The 14,339-nt window shown below is 33.9% G+C and overlaps 1 protein-coding gene across 1 annotated transcript in view; it reads right to left on the reverse strand.

Annotated features, from left to right (window-relative positions):
• Nucleotides 1-14,339, reverse strand: part of PKN2 (protein kinase N2) — a 111,766-nt gene that overhangs the window by 70,225 nt on the left and 27,202 nt on the right. The window contains exon 2 of the mRNA XM_037500669.2: nucleotides 5,872-6,172. Within this exon, the coding sequence (XP_037356566.2) occupies nucleotides 5,872-6,172 (301 nt within the window). The remainder of the gene's footprint in view (nucleotides 1-5,871; nucleotides 6,173-14,339) is intronic.

The following is a 14,339-nucleotide window of genomic DNA, read 5'->3' on the forward strand; positions in this document are numbered from 1 at the left end:
ACAAAAATCCAGCAAGGATACAGAAGGCTTAACATCACAATTAGATGATTAGCCTATTAACATATCAGGAATAACACTAAACACCTGGAGAATATTATTTTTAAGTACACAATACATTTTTAAAACTTGACCATATATAGGGCAAATAGAACATGCTCAGCAAATTTGAAGAACTACAGTGTGATTAAATAAGAAATTAATCAATAAAGGATAATTCGAAAATCCTCATTTGTTTAATAACTAAGAAACACCCCTTTAAGTAACTCACCGGATTGCAAAGACAATGGAAAATATTTCAAACTGAATAACTAAAATTATAGGTGATAACAGCATCAGAAGACTATAATGGTTCCTCCCTTTCATTTCCCCTTTTCTAACAATGAAATTAGACATCCATCCATGAACAAGGGTGCCTCTATGGGGTCTGTGCCATCCAGCACTATACACCAGGGAACCAGGGAAGAATCTCATTCACTTTAGCATCCAGTTACAGGCAAGCAAGAATCAGTAACTCAAATACTTAAACATAAGACTTGGTACCAAAAAACTAGAAGAAATATGTAGGGAAGAAGTCACTAACACTGTCTTAATGATTTTTTGGGTATGATTTTTTTTTTGACACCAAAAGCACAACCAACAAAAGCAAAAAAAAAAAAAAAAAAAACCCAAGTTAGACTATATCATACTAAAAAGCTTTTCTGTACAGTAAAAGAGCAACAAAATGAAAAGACAAACTACAGGAGGGAATATCTGCAAATACTGAAAGATCTCACATGACTGAAAACATCAGAAAGACAGTCTGATGAAAAAATGGACAAAGAAACTAAATTAACATTTTCCCAAAAATATCCAAATGGCCAGCAGGTATATGAAAAGTTGCTGAAATCACTAATCATCAGGATAACACAAATCAAAACCACAATAAGATACAACCTCACACTTGCTAGAACAGTTAGTAAGAAGAAAGGTGATAACAAGCATTGGTAAGGGTTCCTTAAAGATAAAGGAACCCTGTATACTGTTACTGGGAATGTACTGATAAATTCCTCAAAAAATTAATAACATATATATAATACGGTCCAGCAATTCCCCTCCTAGATATATATCCAAAGCAGCATTAGTCACAATAACCAAGATATGCAAACAATCTAGGTTCTTCCTCAAGAAATGAATAAAGAGGTGAAATATGTGTGTGTGTGCATATATACACAAATGGACTATTATTCTATTATCAGAAACAAGGAAATCCTGCTATGTGCAACAACAATGACAGATCTTGAGGGCATTAAATTGAGATAGACAGAGAAAGACAAACAATACATGACATTACTTGTACGTGCACTCTGAAAACAGACAATTTTATAAATAAACGGAGTAGAACGGTGGCTGGTTACCAGTGGCTAGGGGTTAGAGGAAATCAGAGAGGTTATTTAAGGGTACAAACTTGAAACCAGTACATAACAAGTCCTGGATATCTAATGTACAGCATGGTGACTGTAAACAACATTATATTATAAACTTCAAAGCTAAGAAACTATATCTTAATTGTTCCTAACACAAAAAAGAAATGATAATTATGTAATGGAGGTGCCAGCTAATACTGTGGTGATAACCATATTGCAATATATAAATATATCAAACCAACACGTTGTACACCTTGAACTTACATATCAATTATATCTCAGTTACATTCTGCGAGGGAGGGGGAAAGGATCAAAACGGGGAGAGAGGAGCACAAGGGACTATGGTGAAGGTTCACAGGTGAATTGGTAATGGGAATTTTATAGGGAATACACAATGATGTAACAGACATAAATTAAAAACTATTCTTACTAAAACATTAAAGATTATATCTCAATAAAAGTAAATTAAAAAAATTATACATCACAACTTTTTCTACAAAGAATAAACTGCACACAGGTAAAGAAGGTATTAGAGAAATGGAGAGAAACTTGAAGAAATTATCTTCATTAACTGGTGTTCGAAAATGAGAGACTAGAGGAAATACAGGAGATGCAATATTCATAGGGACAGCAGCTAAAAATCACCTTAATTGATGAAATACCCAAATTTCAGATTCAGAAACTCCAACAAATCCCAAACAGAGCAAATGCTACTGTTCTTAAAGGGTAAAACACCTCAGACAGAGAGTATCTTAAAAGCAGCTAGAGAGAAAGGCAAGTTATTTTCTGGCTGTAAACATTACACTGACATCTGCCTCCTCAACAACAGTGGGCTCCAGAAAACTGAAATGACAGTTTTCAAGTGCTGAGAGAAAATAAATGCCAATTTAGAATTGCATACCTATGGTAAATACCTTTTTAAATGATATACCTTCAGGAAGAAGAAAATGACTCTAGAAGGAACATCTCAGACGCATGAAGAAATGGTGAACAAAAACAAGAGATTACTATCAACAACTCTATGCTAATAAACTTGATAACCTTGAAGAAAAGGACTAATTTTTAGGTTAATAACACCCTACATCAAGACTAACCAGGGAAGAAACAGATGAAATGAACCAATCACAAGCATGGAAATTGAAACCGTAATAAAAAATCTTTCAAACCACACAGAAGTAGATGGCTTTACATATGAATTTCATCAAACCTTTAAAAAAGAACCAATATCTATGTTGTTCAAATTGTTTTTAAAAATAAGAGGGAATGTTCCCTAATACATTCTACAGTGTCAACATTACCTTAATATTGAAACCAGACAAAGACAGGACAAGAAAATTATAGATTAATATATCTGATGAATACTGATTCAAAAATCTTCAAGAGAATATTAGCAAGTCAAAATCAACAGAATTATATTCCATGATCGCATGGGATTTACTCAGGAAAAACAAGGATAGTTAAGTATGTGTAAATCAATCAATGTGATGCAACACATAAACAAAAGTAAAAATAAAAATCATAATACGAATAGACACAGAGAAAGCATTTGATAAGATTCTGCACCCATTTATGATAAAAACTCAAAACAAGATGGGACCAGAAGCAACCTACCTCACTATAATAAAGTCTAAATATCACAAACCAACAGTCAACATAATGATGGTAAAAAAAGGTAAAGTTTTCCTAAGAGCCACCACAAATCAAGGATACCCAATGTCACCACTTCTGTTTATTTTAATATTAGAGGTTTTGGCCAGAACTATCAGACACATATTTTAAAGAAGTGAGAGCAATGTACCATGTCCTGAATCTTCTTGACAGATGTAATCTAAAAGATATAATTTTGCTTACCTTTGTGTGCAGTGCAAAATATATAAAATCTTATGGCAACTTGACATAAAATGAATGCTGAACTATCTTTAATACTCTTGTGTTGTTTTTGCTTTTAATGCTGTTAAGTCAATAATGAGGGTAAATAAAAAAAAACATAAAAAACCTTAATATCAAATTTTGTGAATATGCCACCTACTAAGAGAGCTAATTTTTTAATAAATTAAAATTTTAATAACTTGGAAATAAACTTTTCAAGTTTATTACAAACTGAAATAATAGGAAGTCACAGTAGAAACTATTTCACATAACATTTGCCTTGTAATTACCTGAAAAATTAACACTAAAAGTGATCAGTAAAGAAAGTTTCTGAATTTCTTCCTAAACTTTTATTTAAGGTTTATTCCTTAATTTATCAAATATTTAAAATATGAGAGATTATATCTTAGTGTTAATTATAAGAGCCAATACAAGATTTCTATTTGCCATGTTTTGTTTGTTTGTTGTGTAAATACAAAATATACCAGGTTCTGGGATAAACCTTGAAAACAGATGAATGAAAATATGTCCTTGCCCTGAAGGAACATACAGTGTAGTGATATAAACATGTATAGAAATAAATGATGTCCATATATTAATCAATGGAAAAAGCAGAACAGAGAAGAATCAGAGCAAGTCAGGGAAGGTTTTACAGTGGTCCAAATTGGTTTTTCATGGAGAAAAGGATTTTGATAGTGGGACTTAAAGGTAATTCATTTCTATGCATTTCTGGAAAATACAAATTTAACAGAAAGTAATTGAAGGCAGACCAATGGTTGAGTAAGGCCAGGCATGAGGATTAGGAATTGACTGATATATATATATATATATATATATATATATAAACCATTAAGATGATAGAAATATTCAAGATTACTGCTTGCAGTGATGGTTACCTGGGGCACACAATTGTTAATACTTATTAAATCACACAGTTAAAATATGCACATTTTAATATATGTAGTTTATACTTAAGTTTTTTGGTTTTTTTTTAAGGGGCTGCTCTTTGTGTGGCAGAAACTCTCTACATTCCAATTACAAGGTACTCTGAGAGGTGGAAAATGTTTTCTCTAAATAAACAGAGTTTAAAGCCCCAGGACCATTTCTTATTTTAGACTCTATCCTAAAGATGTAATGGACAAAATATGTAGAGCTCGGCAGAGTTCCAAGAGAACAGGCTATTTCTAAGTTTATATAATGCATTTAAAAAGCAACTTTTTAATAAAAATTTCCATTTATAATATAATTATTTAATGTGAGCAATAGAATGCTAGATGACATACCGAAGAATTCTTTAGCTAACTTACGATTCTAGACAAATTAATTTACACCTTTGGGATTATTTCAACTCTAAATAAGAAAATGGTTCCTTTCATTTTAAAAATTCAATTATTGTTAGAGGCTGAAGTCCACATGAAGTCTCCAAATGAAATCCCTATGGTTTGAAAGTGATGTATTAAAAAACAAGTTCTATGAAGCACACTAAACATTAGAAGAATTTATGCAATCTATGAGACTGATAATTTAAGGTTCTTAAATTTATGTATTTCTTAATTGAATTTAATTTTACTTATATCCGTTATTTTGCATTATGAAATTGCACAGGTTCTTCTATAATTTCTATGATGCTTGATACTCTACATGTATTGCTCTGTATGTATATTACTCTATATGTATTACTACTTTGCAGGCAAAGAAATTGAGTTACAGAGTATAGAAATCAAGTTACTGATTAAATATCTTGCTAAAAAATATCATCTTTGCAAAGACTATTCTATCAAATATGTCATAATTTTATAAATGAAAACTATTAGGGGTAATGTATACATAGAAAGATAGATAATGGTACAAATACCAAGTTTTTTCTAGAAGGATATATCAAAAAATTAGCAATGCTAACTTTAGGGAGCAGGTTTAGGGGGAACAAGAGTAGTTTTCTATTTTTATTTTCTGTAACACTGAAAATTTCCAACACAAACATTTGTGATATTCTACTGTTTAAAAATTATGCTTAGTTTGGATTTATGCATTATATTTTCCTTTTATTATCTATATATATTTAAGGAAGGGAAAAGTAATGTTCGCTTTGAAAATTTTTGTCTTTTTAAAACAATATGCCTGGTAGTATAGTTATTAATTCAGTTGCTTAGTACACTAAGAATAAAGGTCACAGGTTTAAATAATTACATTTGCAAAGAATAAAGATGTCTTTTGGTCACAGAACGCATTTTTAACTTTAAAATGTCATCTGGCAAACTTATGCTGCTGATCACAGAATGAATCAAGTAAGAGCTTGTGGTTCACTTAATATAAATGATTAACACTGGAAAAATAACTCTAAGTAATGTCCTGCTGACAAAGGGTAGGCGAACAGGCGGCAGAATTATCATCTCTAAGTAAATGTTTCAATTTTCATATCCATTAACTCTCTGCCCTTTTGAATAGATTATCACCAAGACCTTAAGTGTAAGAGAAAAAATAGTCCCTATACATTCAGAAAAGCTACTATAAATTATTAAGTCACAAGGTTTACTATTTCAATAACTGATATATTTCTTATCAATATACAGTATGAACATGAAATAAAATACATATATACCTGTAACATCTTCTGGGTCTGATACAACAATATGTGCGTTTAATTCTTGTAGCTTGTGATGCAATTCTTCCAACTTTTTATTCGATTTTTTCAAAATGTTGTCCACATAAGCCAAATTTTTTTTATCTGTTGTAACTTTCCTAAGATTTTCAGCTCCTTCTTTGATTTTCAGCTCTTTCCTTATTTCTCTCTTCATTTGATCCCTGATATCATCCAATTTTTGTTGCACCATTGTATCTGAAAAGTCTAATTTTTGAACAGCACTCACATTGTCAGAAAATGAAACACTTCGGGACTCTCCCTACAGAGAAAAAAAAAAATACAAATATGAGAATTTAGGAATGTTAGTTACTAGTAGAATGCCCAGCATAGGAATAAAACTGTACATAAAGTGATTCTTTATAAGTACATTACATTTAATTCTTTCCTTAATAAAGACTACTACTTACCACTTTTCTTATATCCATTCAAAATCATAAGTTCTAAAACTGCCCACTCATTAGCATTACTTGATAAATAAATCTATATTAAAATAAACTAACATCTGCACACAAAAAATACTTTGGGTTGTATAAAGGCAATGGATTTTTGATATACCATCAAACCAAATGAGTTACCAATATCTACACTGAGAATTTTGGACAAGTTATCTAACCTTTCAATAAGTTAAACTACTGAAAGGTTATAAAATCTAAATAATAGCACTAGTATTTTATAGATGTGTGAGCAGGTATTACATGCATTATGCTATAGTAATAATTAAAAATATTTTATGATTTATATAGTAATAATTCAAAATATTTTATGTTCCAAATATAATTCTTGGCCCATTGTAGTCTCTTAATAAATAAAAAGTATTATTAAATTCTACAGCTGAGTTATTTTATTTTCTCTAAGAAACCACTTTAATACTGGCAATATTAGTGATAATATAGTGCTATCTTTATGACTACTTTTTACTTAATGAGTCACATGGATTATACTTGGAAAGGCCACATTCAAAACATTTTACAGTTAACTATCTCAATAATTTGCAGAACTCACTACAAAAACATCATTATTAGAAAGCATGTCCAAGTTATTTCCTACAGATAGTGCTAAGACAATACATAATACCCAACTACTCATCTTAAAATAAGAAAACAGAGCCTTCCTGGTGGCGCAAGGGGTTAAGTCTCCACACTATGAAGCTATCTACAGCCACTGCAGCACAAGTTTGATCCCCGGCAAGGGAGCTAATCCACATGGCACAGCAGACCTCTCCTGTCTCACCTATTGCTCCCTTCAGCAGTATATTTCAGTAGATCCACCTGTTCTGCTCTCCACTGTCTCTGGTGAATCCTCTCACCTCCCCACACCACTGACCTGCACGCCAGCCCTTGTATGCAAAATAAATAAATCTTTAAAAAAAAAAAGAAATCAGTTATACGCATCTAATTTTCACTTAAAACAACCAGAATAATGCTTTACCTATGTTTATCATTTACTACTTTACAATAGATTATTACAGTACTGTTGGTTCTTAAACTTTTGATTTCTAAAACACAAAAAACTAATTTTTTATGTCTGGGAAGAGGAATTGAGGAATTGAGTTTGTGAAGGACATAGAAAAAAGATTAATATTCCACTATATACCCTTAATGTGCCTTTTGCACCACAGATCTAATTAGTTAAAAGATTTTCTTTAATTTTGGGGAGGATGCCTGACATACATATAAATAAGTTCTGTTTAAATTTTTGGTACAAATACTTTTTACATCTAATTCACAACCTTTAAAAAATGAGGTGTCTTGCAAGGGAGTGGGAAAAAATGAGTTAACAGATGGGAAGATATGGGATCTAATATTGGCTTTGGTACAAATTTATGCTGTGCACCCATAGGAATACTATACACAGATATGAAATAGTTTATCTACAAATCCATTCTTACTAGAGCTGATAAGTCCCTTAAAATCCTCACAAATAGCAGAAAAGAAAATTTTAAGTTTGTACGTGCAGTGTTCAGGTTCCATCAATGCTAGATAAGAATTCCTGGAATAGGTAACCTAAGTACTGGCTGTAATTTCTCTCTTTCTTTTTAGATTTATTTATTTATTTATACAAGCACTGGGGTACAGTCAGATGTGCAGGAGGGTGAGAGAATTCACCAGAGCCAGAGCGGGGAACAGAATAGGCACACTGATGAAATACACTGCTGAGGGGAGCAGTGGGAGAGACAGAAGAGGTCTGTTGCGCCATGTAGGACCCTTGCCGGTGGCCGGGGATGTGCTGCAGCCCAGTGCTTAATGGCTATGCCACCAGGGGAGGCCCCTGGCTGTAATTTCTGATTCTTATCTATGCTGATATAGAATGAAGTTCTACTCGAGCCAAAAATAATGTAATAAAATATACATTATAATGTATAATGCAATAAAATCCTACCCATTTATTCAGTTTCCAAAGTTCATGGATCTATCTTTGGCTGGTTATCTATAACACTAATACAACTATTAAAAGAAAAATCCCAAACTCCTGTTGTCTACCTTCAAATAAAGTGAAATGAGTAAAACAATGCTTAACATCACATTAACATCACAAGTCTGTGCTTTAATATTATATATTATAGATCCCAGGTTTCCTAAATTTCTTGGTGACCTTAGTGTCTCAGTTAATTTTTTCCTATACCCCAACAGGCATACAGAAACATTTCATTTATTATGTAGTAAGGATGAGTAACGGGAATACTCACAATACATTATTAACATATTATATAGAACATACTTAACAACAATTTAGTAGGTATTTAAATTTCACAAATTGAAAGATATCACATTTTTATTACATTCTTTAATAACCACAGTTACTTATTAAAGTATACTGTAGCATCCTGAGAACTTGCTGATGAACCCCAGAGAATCTTGCAGCACAGCTTGAGAACTGTGGTACCACTATTTAAAGGCTGTTAAAAAAGACTACCTGTTATATAAAAATGGCTTCTGTATTTGCTGTGAATCCTAGAAGGCCCTCACCTACTTCAATTCCCTTTTCATTTCATTTGTTACCTAAAATCCAATCATATCAAATTACAAAAATTTACTGCGAATACATTGTTGGCTCAGCTCCTATGCATAGTATACTTCAGGATATGATACCTTTCCTTTTTCTTCAAATATCACTTCCTAGTCCCATGTTTGCTTAGTTTACTTTTACTTTGTTTTGTGCCCATGCACTCTCATGGAATTTAGATAAAATGCCCCTCTGTGTGCTCTGATAGTGAGGATTGTATCTATACAATTATCCTTTTGTACCTGGCCATCACAAAAATTATGAGCAATTTGAGACAGTGATTTTCACTGGTTTAAATAGCTGTTTTCATGACACTAATATTTATTTTACATATATCAAAAACATTATTTCATTAACTAGTAATAATTTTAGGCATATATGATTTAAAAAAATTTTTTTTAGGGTAGGAGCATTATTTAGTAGAAGATATACCTCATTGCAACTGTTCCAGATGTAGTAATCCAGCTAAAAGCCATAAGTCATAAACCATAAAAAATAAGTTATAAATATGTAACAAGAAGCTTAAAAATAGTGATCCCCTTTGAGTCAATAATTCTAATTCTATAAATACAAATTAAGAAAATAGTTATAACTTATACTGCTATATAGAATGGCCAATTCAATAATAGTTAAATCAATAATATGTACAAAGTACTGTGCTGGGAATAGGCTTCCTAGTGAAGTTTACAAGTGGGGTTTTAAAACAAAGGTAAGAGGGCCTCCCCGGTGGCGCAGCGGTTGAGCACTGGGTTGCAAAGCTGCCCGCAGCCTCTGCAGCGCTAGTTCAATCCCCAGCCTCCAGGCGAGGGTCCCACATGGCGCGCAGGCCTCTCCTGCCACCTGCTGCTCCCCTCAGCAGTGTACTTCGTCAATCTGCCTGCTCTGCTCCCTGCTCTGGCTCTGGTGAATTCTCTCACCCTCCTGCGCTTCTGATTGTACCCAGTGCTTGTGTAAATAAATAAATATATCTTTTAAAAAAATAAAACAAAGGAAAGAGAAAGGTCAGAATGCTAGGAAAGTGTCATAACAAAAGAATTTCAAACAGAGGGAATAGGGAAAGATTTCCTCTTATGTATATACTCTTTTTTTAAAGATTTATTTTTTATTTATACAATAGCTGGGGTACAGGCCAGAGGCGCAGGAGGGTGAGAGGAGACTGAGTGGGGAGCAAAACAGGCAGACCGACCAAAAGCACTGCTGAGGGGAGTAGCAGGTGTGACAGGAGAGGTCTGCTGCGCCATGTGGGAATCTCCCTGGCCGGCTGGGATTGAAACCACACTGCAGAGGCTGCGGACAGCTTCACAGGGCTGTGCTCAACCCACTGCGCCACCAGGGAGGCCTGTATATCCTTTTTTATTCAATAACAGTATGTCCAGCCTAATATATTCTGCTTATGTACACAGTTTTTTTTTTCAAATTAGCTGAAAATGAGAACAGAAAAGAAACCCTATGAAGATTAAAATATTAACAATAATCATCTCAAAAAATTAAGAGGGATTTTCATTTTGTTCAAATTTAACTGTTAACAGATACTGATTATTCAAAAAGGAGGGGAAAAGAGAATTTGGAAAAAAAAAAGAGAGATTCAGGAAACAAAGATGGCATCAGAGAAAGTTTCTTGCTTCTTACAGGATCGGATAAGTATTCATTCAAAAGCAATATACCCAGAGAATCTCAAGGCTTGTAAAGAATCTCTAACCACTCTTTGACAGCACAGACCAGCACAGATTGCACTAGAAAGGGCATGGAAGAGATTCATGCTTCACTGAACAAGAGATGAGAAGAAAACAGAAACTCAGCATGTAAAATGTCCAAGGTGACTGATTAAATTATCTATTATTTCATATATCTATATTAAAAATCCCAGAGAAAGCTATGGAAGCAAAATAGGTCAGAGGACTGATTCAGTGATTTTGAAGATAAGGCACACGGTAGAAGAAAAGGGAAATATGAAAAAAATACTCAAGTACTCAAGAATTATCCAACCACTATGGAAAACAGTATTTTTTAATAATATTAAATATATTAAGAATAGATTTAACATATGACCCAGCAATCCCACTCCCAGTATCTACTTGAAGAAAGCAAAAACATTAATTTGAAGGGATACATGCATTCTTATGTTCACTGTAGATGAGAGTCCAGTTATGGATACAACCTAAGTGCCCAACCACAAATGAGAGGAATAAGACTATATGGCATATTGGGGCCTCCCTGGTGGTGCAAGGGATTAAGTCTCACCACTATGAAGCTCTCCTCAGCCACTGCAACTCAAGTTTGATCCCTGGCCAGGGGGCAACCCACAAGGTACAGCAGACCTCTCCTGTCACGCCCACTGCACCCCTTAGCAGTGTATTTCAGTAGATCCACCTGTTCTGTCCCCCATTCTGTCTCTGGTGAAACCTCTTACCACCCCACATCTCTAGCCTACCGCCCCCCTCTAGCTCTTATATGCATAAATAAAATATAATCTTAAAAATAAATATATATATGGCATATTTACACAATGGACTAGAACTCAGATTTTTTTTTTAAAAAAGTAAAAGATGAAATCTTTCCATTTGTGACCAATATGGATAGAACAGGGAGTGGGGTGGGGTGGGCTGGGAAGAGATTATGCTAAGCAAAATAAGTGAGAAGGAATAGACAAATACCAGATGATTTCACTCATATGTGAAATACTGAAAAACAAAACAAAGGACAGATAAAACCAAACCAAAACAAACCCTGACCACAGAATTGAGGCTACCAGGAGGAGAGGGGATTCAGTGAACTATGGAGGAGGATTATATGTGCCTCAGTGGTAGATGTGATAACAAACATCTGAAGAGATGTGAACTTATACTTCTGAATTATATTTGGAGTTGTATATGAATGTTACCTCAATAAATGATAACACAATTTTGAAAAAAGGAAAGAAACCAAAAAAAACTTTAAAAGGTATATAATGACACCTCATACTCTACAGGATTATCTGCTATTTAATTAGATTATTTTGAGTCAATACAATTCTATTGTAAGGGATGCTACATTCCTAGATTCTAGTGAGACCACTAGAGTGCCAGTCAAAAATTTCAAATAGAAAACATGTTAATATGCATTTGATACAAACAATCCCTTTTACATTATGACATAAAATCCCTTTTACTTTATGAAATAAAGACATTCTGATCTTTGCACTAAAACATAAATTGACACTTTCAATTTACTACATTTTAACAAACTCACAAGTGAAGAAAAACACACTAAAATAAGAATAGCAATCAGATGCAGAGGACAAAAAGAACAAGCCTGTCACTTGTGAAGAAGTACTTAATTTAGGGAGGGACAGGAAAGGATGTTTACTCCTCACTGGCCAAGTTCCCAGAGAAGAAGCAAAAAAGCCGTTACTTCCTCTGCATTATAGAAATATAAAACAGTCTGACCAGACAGATGCCAAGAAATGTCAGCGTACACATAAAAACTCACTGGGTACAATGATTAATATGCTGTTTCTGCTCAAGGAATTTCAAGGATCACACAGCCTAACTACCTTAATTTTAGTATTAAGTAAAGCAAGGTACAAAGCAGCTATGCAACTTGCCAAAAAACATAAAGAAAAGTATATGACCTGGTTGAGTGTAGCACACTCATCTCCTGACTCCTACTTTATTCCATACTTCCTTCCTAGAGATCTTTGGCGTATTCATCTTTATTTGAACTACACCTTGGTCCAATCAGCTTGCATGAATAATCCTTTAATCAAGGATACTGGTTTAGGAGAAAATGCTCTCAGAAAGCAAAGAAATAGTTCTAACACCAGCTCTCTGTTACTGGTTATGCAACCCCTAAGTATGTTATCCCATCTCTGTACCTGTTTGCAGACCTGCAAAATGATGTTTGGCTTTCCTATCTTTTAAACTTTTTTCTTCAACTTTATTTACACAAACCTTGACTGAATGCTAGGCAATGGAAACAAACATAAAGATAAAAGCCATACAATCCTGCTTTCTTTCTGGTATTCAACTTATTAAGAAAGACATAAACCAAGCATGATTGGAAGCAGCAGCAAAGCTTCACATTCATGCAGTCCATAGTGCATGTGTACACGCGTATGCAACAAAAGTTAGACTGTGATATAATGAAAAGAACTAGCATTTGGAGTCAAAGTGGTGACATAAAATCCTGACACAGTCACCAGGCTAATGCTTCAATTTCCTCATTTGCAAAATAGAATTATTACAACTACATTAACTGCATTATTTCCATGTCTTATAATGGCTGTGCCTAGGACAAAGAAATATGCTTTCATAACAACAATACAGTTCCTAGCACATTATCCCATTGTCAGCATGAAGTAAATAGTGCTTGGTGCCCACATAATATCCATCATTCTAATATCCTTACTAAGAAAACTTCCATGTTGTTAGATGCAATGAAATGCAAAAATAAAATTCTCACTCCAGCAGACTCTCTTGCAGCTAGAATTAACTATAGGGTCTTATGACATAAATTCTGGGACCCTGTAACTTTACTGATCAGCTAGGTTCAAAGTCTGATAAGTTCTATACTTTGGACTTGTGTTAAATGAAATATAATATTTGACTAATGATCATATAGGGACTTGTAGGTCAATATAAAGACCTTGGCTTTTACTCGGAGTGAACTAGGTAAGGTACAGACAACTGATGAGTAGATGTGAGGGGCAAGGAATCCTGTTATGAAGCTATGGTAGATTCTTACCAAATAGCCTAGAATGAATTCTGCCTCCTTGCATTCACATAATCATTAGTCACCTTCTACATTCCAGGTCTGCCTTTTGACTGACAATGTGGTAGGAGAGACACTTGATGATATACAGGGAGTTCTAAGAGCCGGTCTCAAGAGGAGTGATAACTTCTGTTTTTACTCTTGAAAATCCAACTACTATGTAAAGAAGTCCAGACTCTTCTGGTAGAGGCAAAACCTGGAGGATGAGAGAGGCCATATGGAAGAGAACCAAAACATTCTGGCTGTTCAGCCATCCAGCAGACACTAAACATTGTGAGGCCACGATGGATGTTCCAGTACAGCTTAGCTACCAGCTGAATGCAGCTGCATAAGTTGTTCAAGGGAGGCTAACAGAAGAAAACACCTAATATACCCACAGACTCAAGATGAGTTTATTATAATTGACATGTGATACAGTCTACTGTAATAATTAAAGAAAAGATGATAGCTCTAAGTAGTCTCTTCAATTACAACTATTTTTAATTATGTTTTGCTGACTTCCAATTTAAAAAAGACTTCCAATTTATAAAAAGTATAACAATCTAATTTAAGAGATGGGGGTTATCATTATGTAGAAAAAGAAAAAAACATTTTTTTTCTTTCCCACTTTACACTCTTCCCCGCCAACACACACGCACGAAAAAGGAATCAGGGAGAGACAACAACCATCTTCT

Source organism: Talpa occidentalis, unplaced genomic scaffold (genome assembly GCF_014898055.3).
Source record: "Talpa occidentalis isolate TD23 unplaced genomic scaffold, MPIMG_talOcc4v2.1 talOcc4.9, whole genome shotgun sequence".
Taxonomy (NCBI): domain Eukaryota; kingdom Metazoa; phylum Chordata; class Mammalia; order Eulipotyphla; family Talpidae; genus Talpa; species Talpa occidentalis.